General features: G+C 32.1%; 3 protein-coding genes across 3 annotated transcripts; 1 reads left to right on the forward strand and 2 right to left on the reverse strand.

The window, feature by feature from the left end:
• Positions 1–3,886: 3,886 nt before the first annotated feature.
• LOC124490374 (uncharacterized) lies at positions 3,887–16,088 on the forward strand. Its single transcript, XM_047052853.2, has 8 exons — positions 3,887–5,131; positions 5,204–5,410; positions 5,483–11,438; positions 12,507–13,170; positions 13,239–13,723; positions 13,791–13,948; positions 14,030–15,274; positions 15,474–16,088. The coding sequence occupies exons 1-8, from the start codon at positions 4,827–4,829 to the stop codon at positions 15,589–15,591; spliced, it is 9,138 nt and encodes a 3,045-aa protein (XP_046908809.2). The 5' UTR covers positions 3,887–4,826; the 3' UTR covers positions 15,592–16,088.
• Positions 15,981–18,965, reverse strand: LOC124490376 (uncharacterized). Its single transcript, XM_047052855.2, has one exon. It carries the CDS (start codon positions 17,573–17,575, stop codon positions 16,187–16,189), a length of 1,389 nt encoding a protein of 462 aa, XP_046908811.1. The 5' UTR covers positions 17,576–18,965; the 3' UTR covers positions 15,981–16,186.
• On the reverse strand, positions 18,142–19,237 carry LOC124490378 (uncharacterized). The gene is made up of 2 exons (XM_075730751.1): positions 19,224–19,237; positions 18,142–19,105 (listed from the first exon to the last, which is right to left on the reverse strand). The coding sequence occupies exon 2, from the start codon at positions 19,099–19,101 to the stop codon at positions 18,142–18,144; it is 960 nt and encodes a 319-aa protein (XP_075586866.1). The 5' UTR covers positions 19,102–19,105; positions 19,224–19,237.
• Between the last annotated feature and the right edge of the window lie 1,057 nt (positions 19,238–20,294).

The raw sequence follows: 20,294 nt of genomic DNA on the forward strand, positions 1-20,294 counted from the left end.
CTCGAATGTTCTATTGTCCTTACGACAACATCTATGCTGTATGATGCTTCATGAAGATAGTTAAAAAATTTGTACGTAAATGATATATAGATGAATATATTATTTATATGATAGTCCGGTAATCCAGTAAATCAATCATTTGTGTTTAGTTATTCAATTACATATATGAAGATCATTATCGATCGTTCAAAAAAAAAAAAAAGAGTTGATTATTCGATATATTATATATATCAACAAATTATAGCTTGTGTCGTTTTGTTTTTTTCCACACATTTATGTTACATGTAAATTGTTGTACGTATTACGAACAACAACAACAACAACAACAGCAACCAAAATCAATAAAAAAAAAATTTGTTTATCTCTTTTTTCATAGCCTGACAATTTGAAAATGGTACTTTTATTGGTTGATCGATTGATTGATTGATTGATTTGAACGTTATTGAATTTCAATAAGAAAAAAAAACCGGAATTTACATGTGACACGTACTTTTTATTTTTTTTTTATATAAACGGATTAAATTCAATATATATATATATATACACATTTGATCGAATAAAATTGTCAAATATTGCATTGCATTAGCATTCAAAGTGTGTGAATATCCTATTTCCACATTTCAAGGGCCATTTTTTTTCAATTCATTCACCATCTATCCATTAATGATTTCGTTTTCAAACAAACAACACACACACACACATAATTACCGTTATTCCATAAGAATTTTCTTAGCATTTATTTCAATAGTATGATGTTCGAGAATTTAATTAGTCTACAGCGGTATTTATATACTACAATATATATAACAGATATATAATACAAACAAACAATCAAAATCTTGTGATCTACAAAATAAATATACTACTTTTGATCACTAAATATCATTGTAAAAAAAAACATTGATATGAACTTCCGTTATATGTGCATATGAATGATGACGATGATGATGATTACATAACAGAAATGCCATTTGCAAACACACACACACACATAGGTCGATGTAATGTCAATGTTCTTGGCTAAACACACACACACACGCACACACACACTATAGTTGATTGAATCCTTTTTTTTTATTATTTATTTGAATTAGCCAACGTTTTTTTTCCTCATTGAAAAAATAACCATTCATTGACCAAAAAAAAGCAAATTTTTTTTTGGTCCGAAACCATTCCAAAATTGATCCAATTATTTTTGATTTTTATTTGACATCATTCAATCCATTTATAAATGGCCAAAAAAAAAAAAAAATAAAAAATACCGAAACACCAAAATCAAATCGAAATAATGATTGTCAACATATACAAAAGCATGGCAAAGGAAATGAATATAACATTGTTGTCTGATTCGTTATTGTTATTATTGTGACTTCAAATGCTTTTTATTTCTCTTTCTCTCTCAACAATTTTGTTATACTTGTTTGTCAGATCAATTTGTTTTTTTTTTTGAAAAAATCGATTTTGATTGATTGATTGATTCTATTTTTTCAACCGATTGATTGGTTCAACCTCGTTGTTGGCGTTAAAAAAAAAAAAGTTCATTTCGTCATTTATTGAATTTCTATTGTTACAAAACAACAGTAATAACAAAACGAATCAAATCAATATACAATGCAAACACCCGCCGTTGTTAATTCATCATCGTCATCATCATCATCATCAACATCACCGAAATCATCATCATCAACAACAACAACAACAACAGCAACATCATGTATGGGAGTAGTTGTATGTCAATTTGATAATAGTAATAGATCAAAACTGATTAAAAATGTATCAACAACAACAACAACAACGCCATCTCCTTTAATGTTGAAATCGAATAAGATACAGCAATTAACACAACTATTTGATAATAATAACAGTAATTTAAGATCATCTTCATCTTCATCATCAAGAGGTTAGTCTTTTTTTTTTGTTGTTGTTGTTTCATATATATTCTACAATATGAATGGAATTCATTATCAATTGATGTTTTGATGTAATTTGAATGTCCATGTCCAACAATCAAGATGGATGAATCATATAATGATGCTCATCATCATCATCATCATCATCATCATCGTCATCATCATCCAAGTGTGTAATGATTGCATTTGGTTTTTTTTTCTATATTTTTTCTTTTTTTTTTGCTATTTGAAAATCCAATGATTGATCCGTTATGCGTGTGTGTATGTTTGTTTGTTTTTCGGGATAAGATTTATTACGAAATTTACATATGATATATGATTTGATTTGTTTGAAGCTGATCGATCAATCGATCATCATCATCATCATTTTTTTTTCTCTCTCTTTCTCTTCAAATCGATGTCATTTTTGTTATAACGTTCGATGTCTTAAGAAGGATTGTGATGTAACAAATTATTTTTTATATTTCTGATTTAGTATAATGTAGATGGATCTATGATCAGAAATATCATCATCATTATTTATTGATCTGTTGATGATGATGATTTTGTATCGTGATCATCATAATAATGATTATTATTATTTTTGTTTTCATTTCTTGTCCTTTTTTTTGTTTTGAAAGGAATTTTTTTTTTTTTTTTTGATTTCATTTTCGTGAGAAAATTTTGATGAAATGATCTAAAATTATGAAAGGTAAAACAACAGGTAGATATGATTATTGATTATGAAACAACATTTGATATGATGAGATTTAAAAAAAAAAATTATTAATTCTTTTCACTTCTGCCATTCATTCATAGATGGCGTTACTGATTTTTTTCAAAAAGCAAAAAAAAAATTCTTGAAATAGTGGTTAAAATATATATATTTCGTTATTATGGTTGTTATAACCTAACCTCATTGTGTGTGTTTTTTTTTCTATAACATATGATCATTCAGAATGATAAATATCAAAGATGAATGAATGAATGAATTTACATGGGTGAAATGGGTGAAATTAATTTTAAAAAAAAATTAATTTCACCCATTTACCATTCCAACATTTCGTTTATTTTTATTTTTCGCTTGGCTTTAAGCCTAGAAATTCTTCTATCGAATTCTGTCTTCATCATCAAGTTAGTTATTCTTTTTTTTCCCATCATAATAACTTTAAATTAACAAAACAAAAATTGATTTATTTCCATAAAAATTCTGCTGGTGATGATGATGATGATGATGATGATTATAATGGCGAAAAAAAAACACTAAAAATAGATTTTCCTTTTTCATATTTATTACATTCTAACCGGATTTTTTTTTCATTTCATCAAAACAAAAAAAAAACGCATACAGGCTTTACATCAAGTTTATCGGATTCATCTTCATCATCTTCAACTGCATCCTCTACATCGGCCACGCCGACACCATCACCAACAACACCTACACCTTTTCGTTCCATTTCTTATGATTATAATAATCAACATCATCATGATCATGATAATAAAATTCTAAGAAATGGTTGTGGTGTTGATGATGATGATTATAAAGACAATACGAATATATTTGATGAAAATTTAAAAAATCTCGAAAAATTGGCAACCAATCAAAACCATCGAACAGCATCAACAATAACGAAGACTACGACGACTAAAATTGTGAAGCGGAATTCTTCAGCACCAAATGAATCGACGATCACAACGAAAACGAATGAGCAACGAACAAGAAAAGTGAATATAATTGCCACAACAGCATTGGATTCCACTGCATTAGTAAAGGAAAAAAACCAGACAACGAATGATCATGATGATGTTGATAAGAATATCTTAAATTCTGGCAATACGAATTATGAAAATATAGGCGATGATGATAAAAATAGTGAAAATAAAAAATTGTCAACAACAACTACAACAAAACAGCAATCATCAAATTCCGTACGTATTGTACATTGCAATAAGTTAAAGATTGGTAAAGATCATCATCAAGAACAGCAACATCAATTAGAACATCTAACTGATAACGATGATGATGATGATGATGATGAAAATGTTGATGTAAATGAACGACGTCCAACATTACCACGAAAACCAACATTTTTACGTAAGAAAAAACAATCAAAACCAATATCGACTGTCAACATTAATAATAATAATAATAATGATGATGAAGATGAATTTATACGAAAACAACAACAACAATTGATTAATAATCGACGACATTATTCAGCACCAACGATCTCATCATTAGCATCATCATCATCATCATTAATATTATCATTGACAAATAATAATAATAATAATAATCAACAGACGACAAATATTAATAGGCCAACATTACGACAGATATCATCTGCATCAAGAAATAATAAAATTGCAGCAGCTAAACATAGTTTTTTATTTGGAACAACAACAACAATACCATCATCATCATCATCATCATCACAACAATTCAATGTAGAAAAGGATTCGATTGGCGGTAAGATGTTGTATATATGATCTATTTATATGTTGTTTGACATCGATTCTTTTTCGTAAATGTGAATGAAAAATGCAAATTTCTTTTCTTCTTTTTTTTCTGGTGACAATTTCTTTTAATTATAACTGTTTCTTTTGATTGTTCAGTTTTTTTCTGTTTCGCTTTTTTTGTGTTTCTGTTTTTTTTTTACTTTATTGTTTTGTTTTGCCGCGCTATTTCCGTTTCCTGTTTTCTTTTTCTTTGTTCTACTAATTAATTATCATCATTATCATCATTGGTGGTCTCTGATGTGTGTGTGTGTGTGAGCTTTAAATTTAAATATTTGAATTTGATTAAATGCCAAGTGTATGTGTGTGCACACGATACACACAAGAAAAAAAATTCTCAAACAGGAAGTCTTAACATAAAGAACAAAACGTTGTCGCTACAAATAATTTATTTTTTTTTGTATGTGAACAATAAAAATAATGTCTTCATTTGAAACATCAACTTCTTCTGTTACTGATAATAATATTAATAATAATCAATCGGAAAATTTGAAATTTGAGGTTAAATTACGTGATAAAAAACTATCACAAGAACAACAATCAAATTCACCTGTTGAACACCATCGTCCATTGGGCATCATTATCGAACCGGTTGAAGATATAACTGCGAAAGTACATAACGAAGAAGAAGAAGAAGAAGAAACAAAAAGAAATCAATCTGATTCACAGACACTTCCATTGAAATTGGTAGCCGATTGTGATCGATCTGATTCCGGTGATTTTAGGTAAAATAAAACAATGATGCCGCAACTGGTGTTAATGATTAATTTTCTCCTCTATTTTTGATTGAATTACAGTGAACAACAACCACAGGAACAAGCATATAGCATTGATCCTACATTTTATTTCCATAATCGTAATCCAACATTGGAATCATTCCGTGGTGGTGAAAAGAAAAAATCTGATTCATTAGATTCAACACAACACCAAGCTTGTTGCACAAAATTAGCATTCAATTTCTATAATAAAGCATTAGATTCGGCTAAAAAACATTTGCCAAACAGGTAAATGATTCTCATGTTTTTATTCTCTAAAATTCTATATTTTAAATTTATCTATAATTTTTTTTTATACAGGAATAAACAGAAAAATCGTTATTCGGGAGGTTTTCCACGTTCATTTGGTGAAGATTTTCATTCACTTGGACCCGAAGGTTTTTACTACCTGGATGATGCACAAACTGAATGTTCAATAGATTATCGTGATATTGAATTTAATCGTGATTCATTTCTATTCACTGGTTCTGAAGTGATACCCGAATTATCGGAGGAAGAATTTTTTCAGAATAAAATTATTCAAAAATCTACTCAAAATCAACAACAGGCTGCTTGTCCTGCACGTCATTTTACACAATTACCCGTATTGAGTGGTGAAAAAACAGCAGCACCGATCATTCAAATGGATTCAACATATGAACCGACTCAATTGATCCGTTCATCGTTGTCGGATGATCAACCTGAAGAGAATTCATCTGAAATGACAGAATCAACAAAACGAAAAGGTCCATCATTGTTTGATCGGCTATTTAAAACTAAAGATAAAAATAAAGACCGAAAAAAATCTCGCAAAGCTCGATCTGAATCACGTGAAAGAGAGCGAGTGAAAAATGTTCGAGCCACATCGTTACCACCTACCTCTATGGGTGGTAAACATTTACAACAAACACAACATCCAGTCATGAAACTAGGACCATCGGGTCAACTTTGGTTTGAACAAGGCGCTAATATAATATCGGCAACACCTATTGAACCAAATGAAGCTGTACTGTCGAATGTAACACGACAATCACCAATAAAATTAGTTTATGCGCGACCACCTGAGATAATCGTACAGGAAGTGACTAATTTAGCCGATGCTATTGATACATTGCCTAGAATTCAGCAGACTGATTCAAAATCAAACGAAAAATTTCAGCTAACAAAGCAACAACCACCTGCCATTACCGTAGATGATGTAGCCGAGAAAACAATGATGGACATTCTTGATGATGCCATACGACAACTTCGTGAAGAAAGTCAAATACCACCTATCTATGTAAATGAAAATGCTGTGCCAGAATCAAGTCCGTTACAATCATCATCAGAAACAAAAAGTAAAAAGAATAGTTTGAATAGTAATAAAAAAACAACAAAACGAAGTCCAATACTTGGACAGAAAAAACGAAAAATACCCGGTTATGCATCACCAATGGCCAAATTGAAAGATATTCACGTGACAAGACCGAATTTTTTTCGAAAATTTAAACGTAATTTAAATGATAATTCGATCGTTATTGAAAGCGAACCGACAATTCAAATGGACGATTCAAAACGTAATTCGGATGTTGATTCATCCAATCAACTCGCTGAAGCTAATGTACCACAAATAACTATCGATGAAGTATTGCCAGATACAACTACTTCAGCCGAGAATAATGATGAAATTATTGCCACACAACAACAAATGGAAGAACCACAAATTCTACAATTATCCAATGATGATGATGATGATGATAAACTTAAGAAAAAATCTCGATTATCATTTAGAAAACCGAAAATTAATTTGCCAGCGACAACAGCTCGAATTCGTTCATCAATGAAAGGCATGCGAATACCACGATCACTTCGTACGAATAAGAAAAAAGATGGTTCACTGAAAAAAAATAATGGCCAAATTCCAACACCAACGACATCAGATTCTAACACAGATAAACAGAATTCAAAAATTTCACTATTAAAACGACGTCCATTTAAACGACAAAATCGATATGGACAAGATGAACAGCGACATTCTATACGACAGCTACCACGATTACCCGATATACCGGAATCACGAAGTTCAACATTAGGTAGTCATCTATATGAAGGTGTTCAAGGATCACCTCAACTTAATCAACGATCTTCTGCATTATATGGTGGTAATTCAATGGCAATTGAAATTCCTGTAGGTGTACCATTAGATGCACCTTATGAAGAATTTGATGAAACACCATCATCAACGGGTTATAGTCCATTTCATAGATATCCCGATCAAGATTTTCATCCCCAGTCGATAACTTCATCGGAAGTACAAATGAAGCCACCGACACCACCACCAACAGCCAAGCCATTGGAAATCACTTTAGCAAAATTGCCTGATTCACCCGTGTTTGATATGAAAATACCGCAACAAATGACTGATCGTATGCCGGCATATCAACCACCAGAAATTATTGTCCGTATACCTGAAAATCATAAATTGAAAACCACTACAGTTGATAATCTTGAACAAAAGCAAACAAATCTTGATAAATCTGTCGAACGTCAATCTGAATTTTTGTTCTCTAAACCGGATGTACCAGATATCGCTATGATGGAACCGGAATTTATCCTACCAAGACCTGGTATTGAAAATCATCGAGAGTCACCATCACAACAACCTGAAATGACTGTATTGCCATCATTATTGACAATGCAAATCAAATCTGATGATAATATGGATGATAATACGCCCAAAACGGAGATACATGTACCATATAATACAGCATTCGATTCGGATGTTGGATCACCAGAATTAAGCCGAACTCGCCAACAGATGGTCGCCATGAATGAAGCAATGCGTGAAAAAGTGGATAAAATCAAAAATATGGCTGGTTCATTTCGACATTCTTTCCGTACAAAAATGAAAGATCTGATACAAAGTGCAAAACCAAAAACAACTGATCCAAAAATAATTGATACAACATTGAAATCGGAATTCATTGCATCTCAAGTACAGGAAACAGATTTAGATCAACTGACTACATCGAAATTAACAACAGATGCATCCACATCGAAAACGCAACAAGAAGAAATTCCTATTATTTATGAAGATCCATCGAACATTATTAAAGCACTGGATAATCTTCTAACCGAATCTGGTTATCAAGTGGATAAAACTGTTGATGATGATGATTATCATCATGTAGAAGATGAAAACGCGGAAAAACGTTCAAAAAAATTTGCACGAAAATTTCCCAAATTTGAATTCACACATAAACCAATTGGACAACAATTTAACGAATGGACAGATCACCATGATGAAACAGAACGGCCTACATTTTCACAGAAAAATCGCGAACGTTTCGATCAGATCCGTAATCGTGCACAAAAATCATTGGGACAATTTGCCGATCGATTGAAACAACAAACACAACAAATTGGTGAACGTACTCGGGCATCAATCAGGGCAACGAAATCACCATTACGTTCGATGCGAAAAACTGATCTACGACCTCAACGACCACCACCACCATCATCATATAATCATCAATCATTTGATGATTTACATTTTGCATCTGATTCTGAATTATCACCCGGTACTGGTGTTGATTCATTACGACGTTCAGCAAAAGTCTATCAAGAATTAGCCGATGCACAAGAACGACTTGAAGCATATATGGCACCAGTGAGTCGTAATGAACCACGAAGACCACCACGTCGACGTTTGAATACGGATGAATCTGCCGGACAACGACAACCTGATTATATGCAATCATTACCATCGTTATCGGTTACAAGACCAAAACCACCACGACCACCACCGCCAAATCGATATTTAACAACCAGTTGTCAATCGATGGTACCATGTGATGAGGAAATTTCTCTTGGAACTTCAACATCAAGTCTTTGGACACATTCTAAACCTGGTGATAGTAGTTCGGGTAAACGGAAACGTTTTCCACGTCGTCAACGTTGTCCACCGGATCAATTTTATAAAAATGTTCGCCTTAATTATCGGCCAAAAAAATCCTATGTTGAACTGTTACAAAAATCACAACCATTTTACGCAATGGCTACAATGCAACAACAAAAAGCATTAGAACGATCACAATCAACTGGACAATTATATGGACGTTATAAACCAACAACAATAGATAGTTTGGGTTATCCAATACCCCCATTACGACGATCACGAACATTGCGATCAAAACCACCGATTTGTCCGACAAGTCCAGTTTTTGATAATTCCCGTGCTAATTCTGTGTTTTCAGCTAGAAGTGGTGGTGGTGGTGTCCAAACTTATTTGGCCTCATCGGATCATCCTTTTATTATGGATCAATATGAAACTGATCCACCACCATATCTCTTGGAAGGCAAAGATTTCTATAGTCCTTATCTACAAAGTCCACCGGAAACATTGAAATCTTCGCAACCTGATCTACAATGGAGTCCATATACATGGAAAGTTAAACGTTGTCGATCATTTGCCGAATCGTTAGCCGTAGATAAACAGAGATTACAATCACCTGAAATGGATGAAACACTACCAACACGAGATTCAAATGATACAATCGTACCATCACGATCAACGACACTGCAAAGATCAGCAACGACTATAGCAAATCATAATTATCGAATTGATGAACCAACTCATCGAATAGTACAACCAGAAACCGTACAAGAACGAATGTTTAAATGGCTTCATTCCACAACATCATTGGATTCATGGCGTCATCGATTACCAAAAAATCCCATTAAACAACAACAAGCAACTAGTAGTAATAATAGTAGTAGTAAAAGACCTATACCACCACCAAGGCCACCAGGACCTTCTTCGTCCACAATAATGATGATGAATCGGGCAACTAGCCCTTCATCTACTAATCAATCTATTTGTTCTTCATTCTATAGCAATCAACAACAATCTGATATAAATAATGATAATTATTATTATTATAACAATAATATTGATGCTTTTCTTGCAGATACATTTGGCGACATTACACCATTGGCAAATACTATTGATAGTATTAGTGATCATAAATTACAACAACAACAACAACATCAATTACCATCATCATCGTTAACAGCGCGTTCATTACCACCACCTCCAGTTCCACCAAGACCTAAATTAATACCGTCACATTATGTATATGAAGCTCGTCAACGTAATCGGCCACCAACACGTGATGTTGCATGTGATACATCGGAAAATGGATTTGAAAAATTTTGTCAACAACAGCAACAACAAACAAAAATATTGACAAACGCAAATAAAAATGGTGGATTCTTACATCGTACAAACAATAAAACTTTTAATGATTATGAACGAAAATCACAATCATTAGATATATCAAATGATGATGATATAACCCTTGTGGAGAATACAAGTCATAGATTTTATACAAAAGAATATAATGGTCATGTTCCAAATGGATCAATAAATTCGGATAATAATAATAATATAACAATAGCATCAGTGTATACTGATGCACGGACACATCAATCGAATACAAATTCTCATCATGATCAAAAACCATCATCATCAATTATTAAACCGATACAACAACAACAACAACATTGGTCTGATGGTAATGTATCCGATGATGATGATACAATTAATGATGATATATCATCATTATCATCATCACAATACCAATCTGTAATGGATCACTTATCAACGGCTGATGATTCAATCGGATATCTAATTCAACAACAAACAACGCCCATAAAAAACGATTCATTTTTACATGGTTATAATAATAATAATAACTCATCAATAGTAATTATGCCACAAACAACTACCACAGCAACAACAACATCGAGACAACAACAAATATTATCAAAAAATATATCCAACATTGACAATACTGCTACATCTACTACGACGACGACAATGAATGAATACCAGTCAGCTTTGGACAACAACAACCAACAACAGCAATTATCATCATCAGCTGATTTTCAGCAACAATATTCATCACAACGTTCATCAATGCATTCGAATCATGATCAACAACAACAACAACAGCATTTCGACATTGATAATGATGATGATGGAAACCAAATTCTTAATGATTATGATCAATTTCAAAAACAATTTGATGGTTTACAAATGGTAAACAGAATGATAATTAATAGTGCTGATGGTGATCCAAATGATGGTGATGAAACAGCAGCAGCGGCAACGGCAACAACAATTGCAATCGGTGCAGATGGAACGGATGAAGTTTTAATCACTGTTGGTGGTGACCATTCTACAACGTCGGTCACCATCAACGATGATCTAAGTAAAGATAATAAAAATCGTCAGGTATGTTTTCCGATTATAATTTAAATATTTTTTTTTCTTTCTGTATACCATTATTTCCACTATATTTTTTTCCTTCTGTTCTGTTCTTGATTTTTATTATATTTTTCTCTAAAATTTTCTGTTTGTTTCTTTTTTTTTCCACCAACCTTTTCTTGATTTCTTTGTTGATTTTTTTTATAGGAATCATTACTTTAACTTTTTTGGTTTTTATTATCTTGTATTTTGTTCTGTTTTTGTTTCCTGTTGATTTTTTCTCATTGTTTACCCATCTATCTATCTGTCTTTTATTGTCTTGTTCCCATATATATTCTTCTATTCTGTTTATTCTGTTTATAATTTGATCCTATAAAATTCTACAAGCCATAATACAACCATATAAAATACAGAAATGAAAAAACGATATTTATAATTATGAAAATATGATTTTCATTAAAATTTTCAAATCCTATTTGTTTGTCCAATCACAAACACATGTCACATCACAAAATGCAACATACATCCGTGTGTGTGTATTTGTTTTGTCATGCGAGTATATAAATCAGAAATCAATTTGTAAATTAATAAAGCATGAATGAATAATTCAGAAAAAAAATGATAATAATTCAAACAAATAAATAGATGGCTAATGGCGACTTTAGTACAGTAATCAAAAGAAAAATGTTGTTAGCTAGGAAACCAAAAATTTTTTATTATTATTATCATTTGGATGAAATAGCTTTTGTGTGAAATTCTATTGAAATCAGCTCTCTGATTGACGTTTTTTTTTGTTTTGTTTTGTTTTGTTTTGTTTCCGGTTTCCATTGAAATTATCAAAATTGAACATATTTCACATGTACACACATATGGTTTAATCTCTTGTATGATTAATAGGATTTAATTTTAATGCAATAAAAATCCATAATTGATTTTATTCATTTTTAATATTTCTGATTATGGATTTTTTTTCTCCATTTTTTTTCCTGGAATGGATTAATATTGAGTAGTGATTTATTTTTCCTCTGTCCTCGTTTTTTTCTTTTTGGATTTTATTTTCCTGGTTCATTCATAACAAATTTTTTCTCCATATAGAGCTTTATCAGTACAGAATCGACCGAATCTACATCATCAACAGAATCGACAACATTTTCCTATTCTTCTGAATCGAATAAAAGTCTTTCGATTCCAATCAATCAATCTATTTATATTAATGATGTTGATGGTGATGGCCATGAATCAAATACATTAACGATTCTTGCCACGCAACAGGCACCACCAACACCATCTTCACAGCCATCTTGTGATTCATTATCTGATAAAAAAATTTCGGATGAGAGAAAAAAGAAATCTAATGGATCAAAGAAAAAGAAATATAGCCTTGCTGAACCACCAAATGAGATAACTAGACCTTGTGTTGATGCATCTACACCTTTGATTGTTGCCGGTGGACAAATCTTATCAAATCCATCGTTACGTGAGAATCTTAGTTCATTACCAAAATCGACACCAAAAGGTGGTAAACCAGATAAACGTTATTATTGTGCACATGAGCTTTATACAACCGAACGGGATTATGTTGATGTATTGATCATGTTGACGGAAGAATTTCGGAAAGAAATTCAACCATATGTAACACCCAAATGGTTGTCCACATTTTTTCGACCATTAGATGGTGTTACACCCATCAATAAAAAATTACTTGAAGAATTGAAGCGAAGAATTTTGGTCGACTGGGATGATAATACTAAATTGTCAGGTTGGTTTTCTATAAATTTTTTGTTGGATTTTAACTATAATTCTTGTTTAAATAAATTCTTTTCATAGATATCATAATTCAAATATGTCCATATTTTAAAGAATATTCCATTTATATACGTGAATTTGATCGAATAAATTTCATGTTGGACGATGCAATTGTACGGTTTGTTGATTTTGAATCTGTATTAAGGTCATTTGAGAATAATGATCGATGCCGAAAATTGACAATAAAATCCTACCTCTTGAAACCGATTCAACGGTTGCCGCAATATTTACTTATGTTGAAACAATATGCCAAATTATTGGATCCTGAAAAAGATCGTGATGAATTTGAAGGAACACAAGAAGCTATGCGTATTGTCAGTGAAGTGGTTGAACATGTCGATCGTGAATCGAAAATGCAGGAACAATCATTAACATTAAATGAACTTCGAAATCGAATTATATTGACTAAACCGACAAAAATTATCATACCTGGTCGTGTGTTGATTCGTCGTGGTCAGCTGGATAAAGTAAGCCGTAAAGAAGTGCATGTTCGTTATTTCATACTGGTAAGACCTGTTATTTTCTGTATTTATTATACAATTTGTGTTTAATAACAATAATGTTGTTATATAGTTTAACGACGTTTTATTCTACCTGACACCCGTTATGAATGGAATGTATAAATTAAAAGAAGAACTACCACTGCTTGGTATGCAGGTAGAAATGACACAAAATTATCCGCGAGAATTCATTGTTCGTTCAGTGAAACGATCATTCGCTTTATTTGCTCCGTAAGTGTTAACTATTGATTTCTATCTTATATTTTTGTTTACTTATTTTAAAATGATAATTGATTTCGGATAACGATGTAGCGATGAAAAAGAACGTGAAGAATGGGTTCGTGATCTACGAAAAGCCATTGCCGATCATACGGAAAAACAATTATCATTTAAAAATCGAAATTCAATGTCCGAAATGTCTAGCGGCCATCCTCATTCACCTCATTCGATGGAACCGATGAATCAATTATTATCGGTTACGTCATCACCACAATCAACTTTGTCTAGGCCCAATAATGATCGAATATCAATCTTATCTGCCAGCGAATCCGATTATGATTATCCAATACCAAGTGCATCGGCAAATATTGCTACATCAGAAATGTCTTCGGCTCTTCGCCTTGGGGATTTAGCTCCTGTTTGGTTACATGATAATCATGTTACAATGTGCCATCAATGTACGGCTCCATTTACCCTTTTGAATCGTCGTCATCATTGTCGAGCTTGTGGACATATATTCTGTGCTAATTGTAGTTCGCATCAGTTTCCTCTTAAATATTTAGATTATAAACCTGACCGTGTCTGTGATTATTGTCATGATGAGCTTAAATCAATGCAAAATCCATTATTATCATCACCACTACGTGTTAGTTTTCTCAACAATCAACATATTGACTCCAATTCGGATTATCATGATTATGCTAATATCGAATCAACACCACAGATATCTGTATCGATTTCGCCACAAAATTCAATCAAAAGTACTAGTTCTACTATTTCATCATCCGGAATAGGTAGTGGTGGTAATAATGGTAATGGAATACTTAAAAATTTAACCCGTAAAAATCGATCAAATTCATGTCATGAATTGCGAAATAATCAAGTAAAAATACCCCCGGATACACCTCCGGCTATTACTTTGTCTCATCAATCGTCATCATTGTTGGCTGGTGGTAATAATCATCTTCAACAACAATTATTATTACGGAATAATAATATTCGACTAAGTTCACGTTTGTTGAAAAATAAAAATGTATCATCCGTATTGGTTGAAGTACAGGCAAACGATTCGAATGCATTGATTGCTGGATGGCTACATCGTTATGCACAGAAAAAAGGCTGGAAACGGTATTGGTTTGTCATTAAAAATATGGTACTATATACATTCAAAGCATCCGAAGATGTTCGTGCATTGGAAACATTGCCATTACTAAGTTATGATGTATCCGTTTCTAATGAATCAATTAAAGGTCATCCAGCGGAATTGATCATCAAATTGTCACATCGTTGTCAGCCAACCATTTATTTCTTTGTCGAACAGAAAGAACAGTTTCAACGGTAATTGATCTGTTATTTGTTAATGATTGACTTGTAATTGAATTTTTTTTCTTTTGTTTACATGATCATCAATCATCATGGGATTTATATTTCACAAATATCGACGTATGTTTATTTTTACTTTGAAAACTGACAAATCATTCAAACATGTTGACGATATAAATCGACATTGGAATTATATTTCAAAAAATTCTTGCAGTTGGTTCGAATGTTTCAAAGAATCTACATCGTTATTACAGTCACCATCATCAAAAAAGCTATCATCCGTATCATTGGATCAGCAACCACCACCATCATCACCGTCACAATCTGGATAAAATAAAATGAGGCCACACAATGTTCATTCTAAGTCATATTCATTATTATTTGTTTTAATCTTGTGTTTGTCGTTCTCATTCATTCAATATTCATAAGATATTTTTTTTCACTGACCTCAATTATCATCATCAAATAGAATTTCATATTATCGTCACATCATTTTCTCATTCATCAACAAAAAAAACTTGATACAGACATCATCATTATACCTTTTTCTGTGTTATCATATTTTGTCGATCAATATCGATATCTTAAATTGTGCATTTCTTTAGAACGAGAAAAAACTCACAATTTTTTGTTTGTACTTTTTTTTAAATTTGTAAAATTTCATCTATTTTTTTCGACATTTTTTCCCAACATTTAGTTTGTTGTTTAAAAAATATTATTATTTGCAAACGTTTCTTGGATTTTATTTTCAATTTTGAATTAATATGATTGGATTCAAATAAATAAATAAATTTCGTAAATGTTCCAATCGATTTATTCGATTGCAAAAGGAAATGATAGTTAGTATACAAAAAAAACAAAATTATTCGTCCCTCATCAGACTATTTTTAACGGGTTAGTTAGTTAAGAAATGTTAAATTGATCAATCTATTGATCATCATCATATTTGATTGGTTGATTATCATCATCATCAAAACGGACATGTGATCGAGAAGGCTGAGCGGATGATGATACTGATGATGTGGGTGAGAATTGTGGTTCCATTGATAAGGATTGTCGGTTTCGTTGTGATGATAACAAACGATTATTTTGTTCCGGTTGCCATGATGATGTAGTTGATGGTTCATCATTGTCATCATCATAATTAAATTGTTGGTCATAATTAAATCTCGATGATCCAGTCGCTTTTGATCGATTGCCATTGCGTAGATATGATGGTATTATTGGTTTGTATTCATAATCGATACCTGCAATCATGCCATTACTTCGGCTAGTAATTGTTTCCCTGTCATCATCATCTCCATAGCCATATGTTGGACAAATTGAATCAATATTCGTGTCAAAACGATTGGGTGTAAAACGAGGTGTAGGTTGTTGTGGACGATGATATGCATATACGGAACTTTGTGATTGCCATTCCGGATCCAATGATACATCCGGATAACGATTACGACGAAGTCCCATAGGTTCATCACAGAACGGCTGAAATGGTTCATAATCATAACGATCGGTTACAGATTCGGTATCATAATCTGGTATGGTTCTACGTCCCGGTTTTGAATCATATAATCGTTGCCAATCATAACGATATTCCGGCTGATCAGGTTCATCAACATTGGCACTATATAGATTATGACGATTACGATGTTTAAATGGTCGATATACATAGCCTGAACTACCAACAGTGGATGCTACTTCGGGATCTATTTCTGATGCAATAATGGCATCATAATCTGGTTGTGATACATATTCACTATTTTCATCGACACATGATGTCGTTGGTTCTTCTTCTGGTACACGTAACGCTTCTGGATCGATCTCATTTTGTAGTTCATATTCATAAGAAAATTTCGCTCTAGCTAAATTTGAAAACCAATCCATTTTCGATAGATTTGATTTGTCTGCACTTAATAATCGAATATTATCGATAATAGTGTCCATTTCCGATGTAAGACGAAGTTCATATTCCAATACATTTGGATCATATGATTCCATTGCCGTTTCTCGTTCGCCAAGAAATACATCTTTATATGTACGTCGGAACGATGATCGAGCCAGTCCTTGTAATCCTTGGCGATAATCATTGAGACAAACTTCTCGTTGACGTTTAGCACGAATTCTAATCTCTTGTTTAGCATCAAAATCTAGACGATCATATTCACGAAGACTGGCTTCAAATTTAGCTTTAAATATGTTTAGTTGTCGTTTATAAGCATCCCGTGCACGACTACGTTCATATCGGCCAGCTTTTGGATCGGCAGGACGTTTTTTCAATGCTGAACGACCGGGAATCATTGAACCAGATGATGAAGCCATGATGTCTTAAAAAAGTACACAATCAAATAATGAAATACGATATAATGATGATGATATTCAATTAACTATTTCATTTTTGAATTCCAAATTAAGAAAAATACGATGAAATCAACAAAAATAAAGTTGATGGCAAAAAACTGTTGATGATGATGATGATGTTAATTTGGTTAGAATATTATGTGTGCTGTGAGGTGAAATGATGATGATAAATGGATGAATGCCATCAATGAAATGAACGGAATCATTCGAAATGGATGGTGCCATTCCATCAAGTGAATGTTTTCTTCTCTAGTTGACGATAATGTGTTATTTTACATTCAAAAAAAAAAAAAAAAATCATTTGTCTAAAATTTAAACAACATTAGCGGTGTCGTCATTGATTTTACTACATTAAACGACGCTTTTCACATATTTTCATTCGAATCACATCAACAATTTGACTGTATATAGTATATATAGTAAACAAGAATTTTTTGTTTCGTTGTTGAAAAATATTTGATGACGATTTCTCGAAACCGATGCCAATGTTTTTTTTCCATTTTCATTTTATGCCTTCCTTCCTTCAATCATTCTTGTAAGAAATCATCAAGAATGGTTTGCTTCGTTGTTCTCATTGTTACTGATGATGAAGATTTTTGAAATGTTTTAAAACGATCATCATCATCAGCATTATTAATGCTGTTAGTAGCATTATTTGTCGCCAATGACGTTGTTGTTATTCTTGCCGATTTATAATTATCATCAGCATCAGCAAGTTTATTATTATTATTCAAATATTTTGATGTGGATAAATATTTATCATAAAATCTTTCGACTTCTGTTTTATGGTCATCATCTTTATCATGTTCAAATTGCCAACGCCATGATTGATTATCATTTGTTGTGGCCATTAATAAATCTGAACGATTATATAATGGCAATGAATAACCAACATCATCATATAATGAATTAAAATATTGTCGTTGACGATCCGTTTTCAATGGTCGTAGCCATTCTTGGCGATTATTCTCTCGAAGATGGTCAATTGAATCGATCATTTTATCCATTTCATCGATTAGTTGACGTTCGAATGATAATACATGTGAATTTGTTGTTGCACGACGGGTACTTTCATAAGTTAATTTATTTCGTGGTAATGCTTGCCGCAATGATGATGTATATGATGATCGGAAATCAAGAATACCATCATCATCATCTTCATCATCTCGTATCATACGAGCAGTTCGAAATGTTGATGAACGATTACGGCTTGTATGCGGCAATTCACTGCTACACATTGAACGGATTCTTAATGAATTACCAATGATGGGCAATTGATTACAGGCAATCTTTTCCGTATCACGACGATAACGTTCCAGACATTCGGGTTTCAAATCCATGGCACGCATTCGTAGATGTTGTTTAATTTCAAACGATATTGGCCGCGATTCATATTGGCGTAATGTATTCAATAATTCTCGTCGAAAATGTTCACGTTCACGGGTGTAAACATTACGAGCTTGACTCATTTCCAATGGTTCCGACATGATTCTGAAACAACAACAATAATAGCAGTGGATGAAACAAGAATTGAATACACACTAGTGTGAAAAAGACAAATCTTTAAATCTTCAAAAAAAAAACAAAGAATATCTTGAATTTTTCTTACAAACAAAACACAGAATCGTTGAACAGACTTCGAAGAAGATTTGTTTTCAGTTATAATCACCATAAATTATTCATCTCTGAAAATAATTTAAAAATAGAATACAGATGTATGTCAACTAAACTTAGACATTGATGGTTGTAGGCGTGAATATGAATCCGTTTCTAACAATGTCAATCCAAGTAAATGGAAAGAAAAAATTTGCCGCCTACGACATAAGAACATTTTTTTTTTTGGACGTAATTCAGAGAAAACACACATTCTATCTGTATCGATCTAAATGACAAAAAAAATTCCTATTTTTAAAATAATTTTCATTTTCTCAACTCTTTCGATCAAACATAAATTCTTTGAATTCAAAATGTTTATGAACGTCATTGCCATCTATCGGATACCGATTGAAAAAGTAATGATTTTTTTTAAATCATTATTTTCGAAATGGAAAAGGTCAGTGTTTAGATATTAAACCGATCATTATAAATGAATCGTTTAATGTTATTTGATTTGATTCTGATTCTCACATTTTTTTTTATTTTACAATTTGACATTAATACTGATTGAAATTTATGTTTAATGCTACAACATTTTCGAAACAAATTATGATAATGTGATCTTTAGTTTTGTTTTTTTCTCGATGCAATTCCAATCAATCAATTGATAAATGACTATTTCGATTATGAATATGGATTTGATTCGATTATCCATGTTGATTACGATGATGATAAACAGCGTAACATATGGCCAATATGATGACAATTCTTTGGAAATCAAATTAACTGTTCCAACATTTGATTCAACTTCGATCATAATCGAATCGACGCAAGAATCATCATTATCACCGGCAACTATAACAATGAAAGCAACACCGATATCAACATTGTTGTTGTCACCGAATGATCGTGAAATGTTACGGCGACTGATTCTTATTAAAACATTAGAACATCAGGATGGTAAAGTGAATATTGATGCCGATTATGATCGTCTAAGAAAGAGGAAAAAAATGTTACTTCATGAACATTCTAATTGTTATTCGTACATTAAACACATAATTCGATTGAAATTTGATTGTAATTT

The sequence above is a fragment of the Dermatophagoides farinae genome, chromosome 4 (genome assembly GCF_024713945.1).
Source record: "Dermatophagoides farinae isolate YC_2012a chromosome 4, ASM2471394v1, whole genome shotgun sequence".
NCBI classification, from domain to species: domain Eukaryota; kingdom Metazoa; phylum Arthropoda; class Arachnida; order Sarcoptiformes; family Pyroglyphidae; genus Dermatophagoides; species Dermatophagoides farinae.

What these genes read in the sequence shown, in the direction of transcription:
- LOC124490374 (XM_047052853.2), top strand. Translation starts at nt 4,827, where the DNA reads ATGTCTTCATTTGAAACATCAACTTCTTCTGTTACTGATAATAATATT. An exon ending in TCATTCGCTTTATTTGCTCC is followed by an intron (nt 13,949 to 14,029) that starts GTAAGTGTTAAC and finishes ATAACGATGTAG; the next exon opens with CGATGAAAAAGAACGTGAAG. An exon ending in CAGAAAGAACAGTTTCAACG is followed by an intron (nt 15,275 to 15,473) that starts GTAATTGATCTG and finishes AAATTCTTGCAG; the next exon opens with TTGGTTCGAATGTTTCAAAG.
- LOC124490376 (XM_047052855.2), bottom strand. Translation starts at nt 17,575, where the DNA reads ATGGCTTCATCATCTGGTTCAATGATTCCCGGTCGTTCAGCATTGAAA.
- LOC124490378 (XM_075730751.1), bottom strand. Translation starts at nt 19,101, where the DNA reads ATGTCGGAACCATTGGAAATGAGTCAAGCTCGTAATGTTTACACCCGT.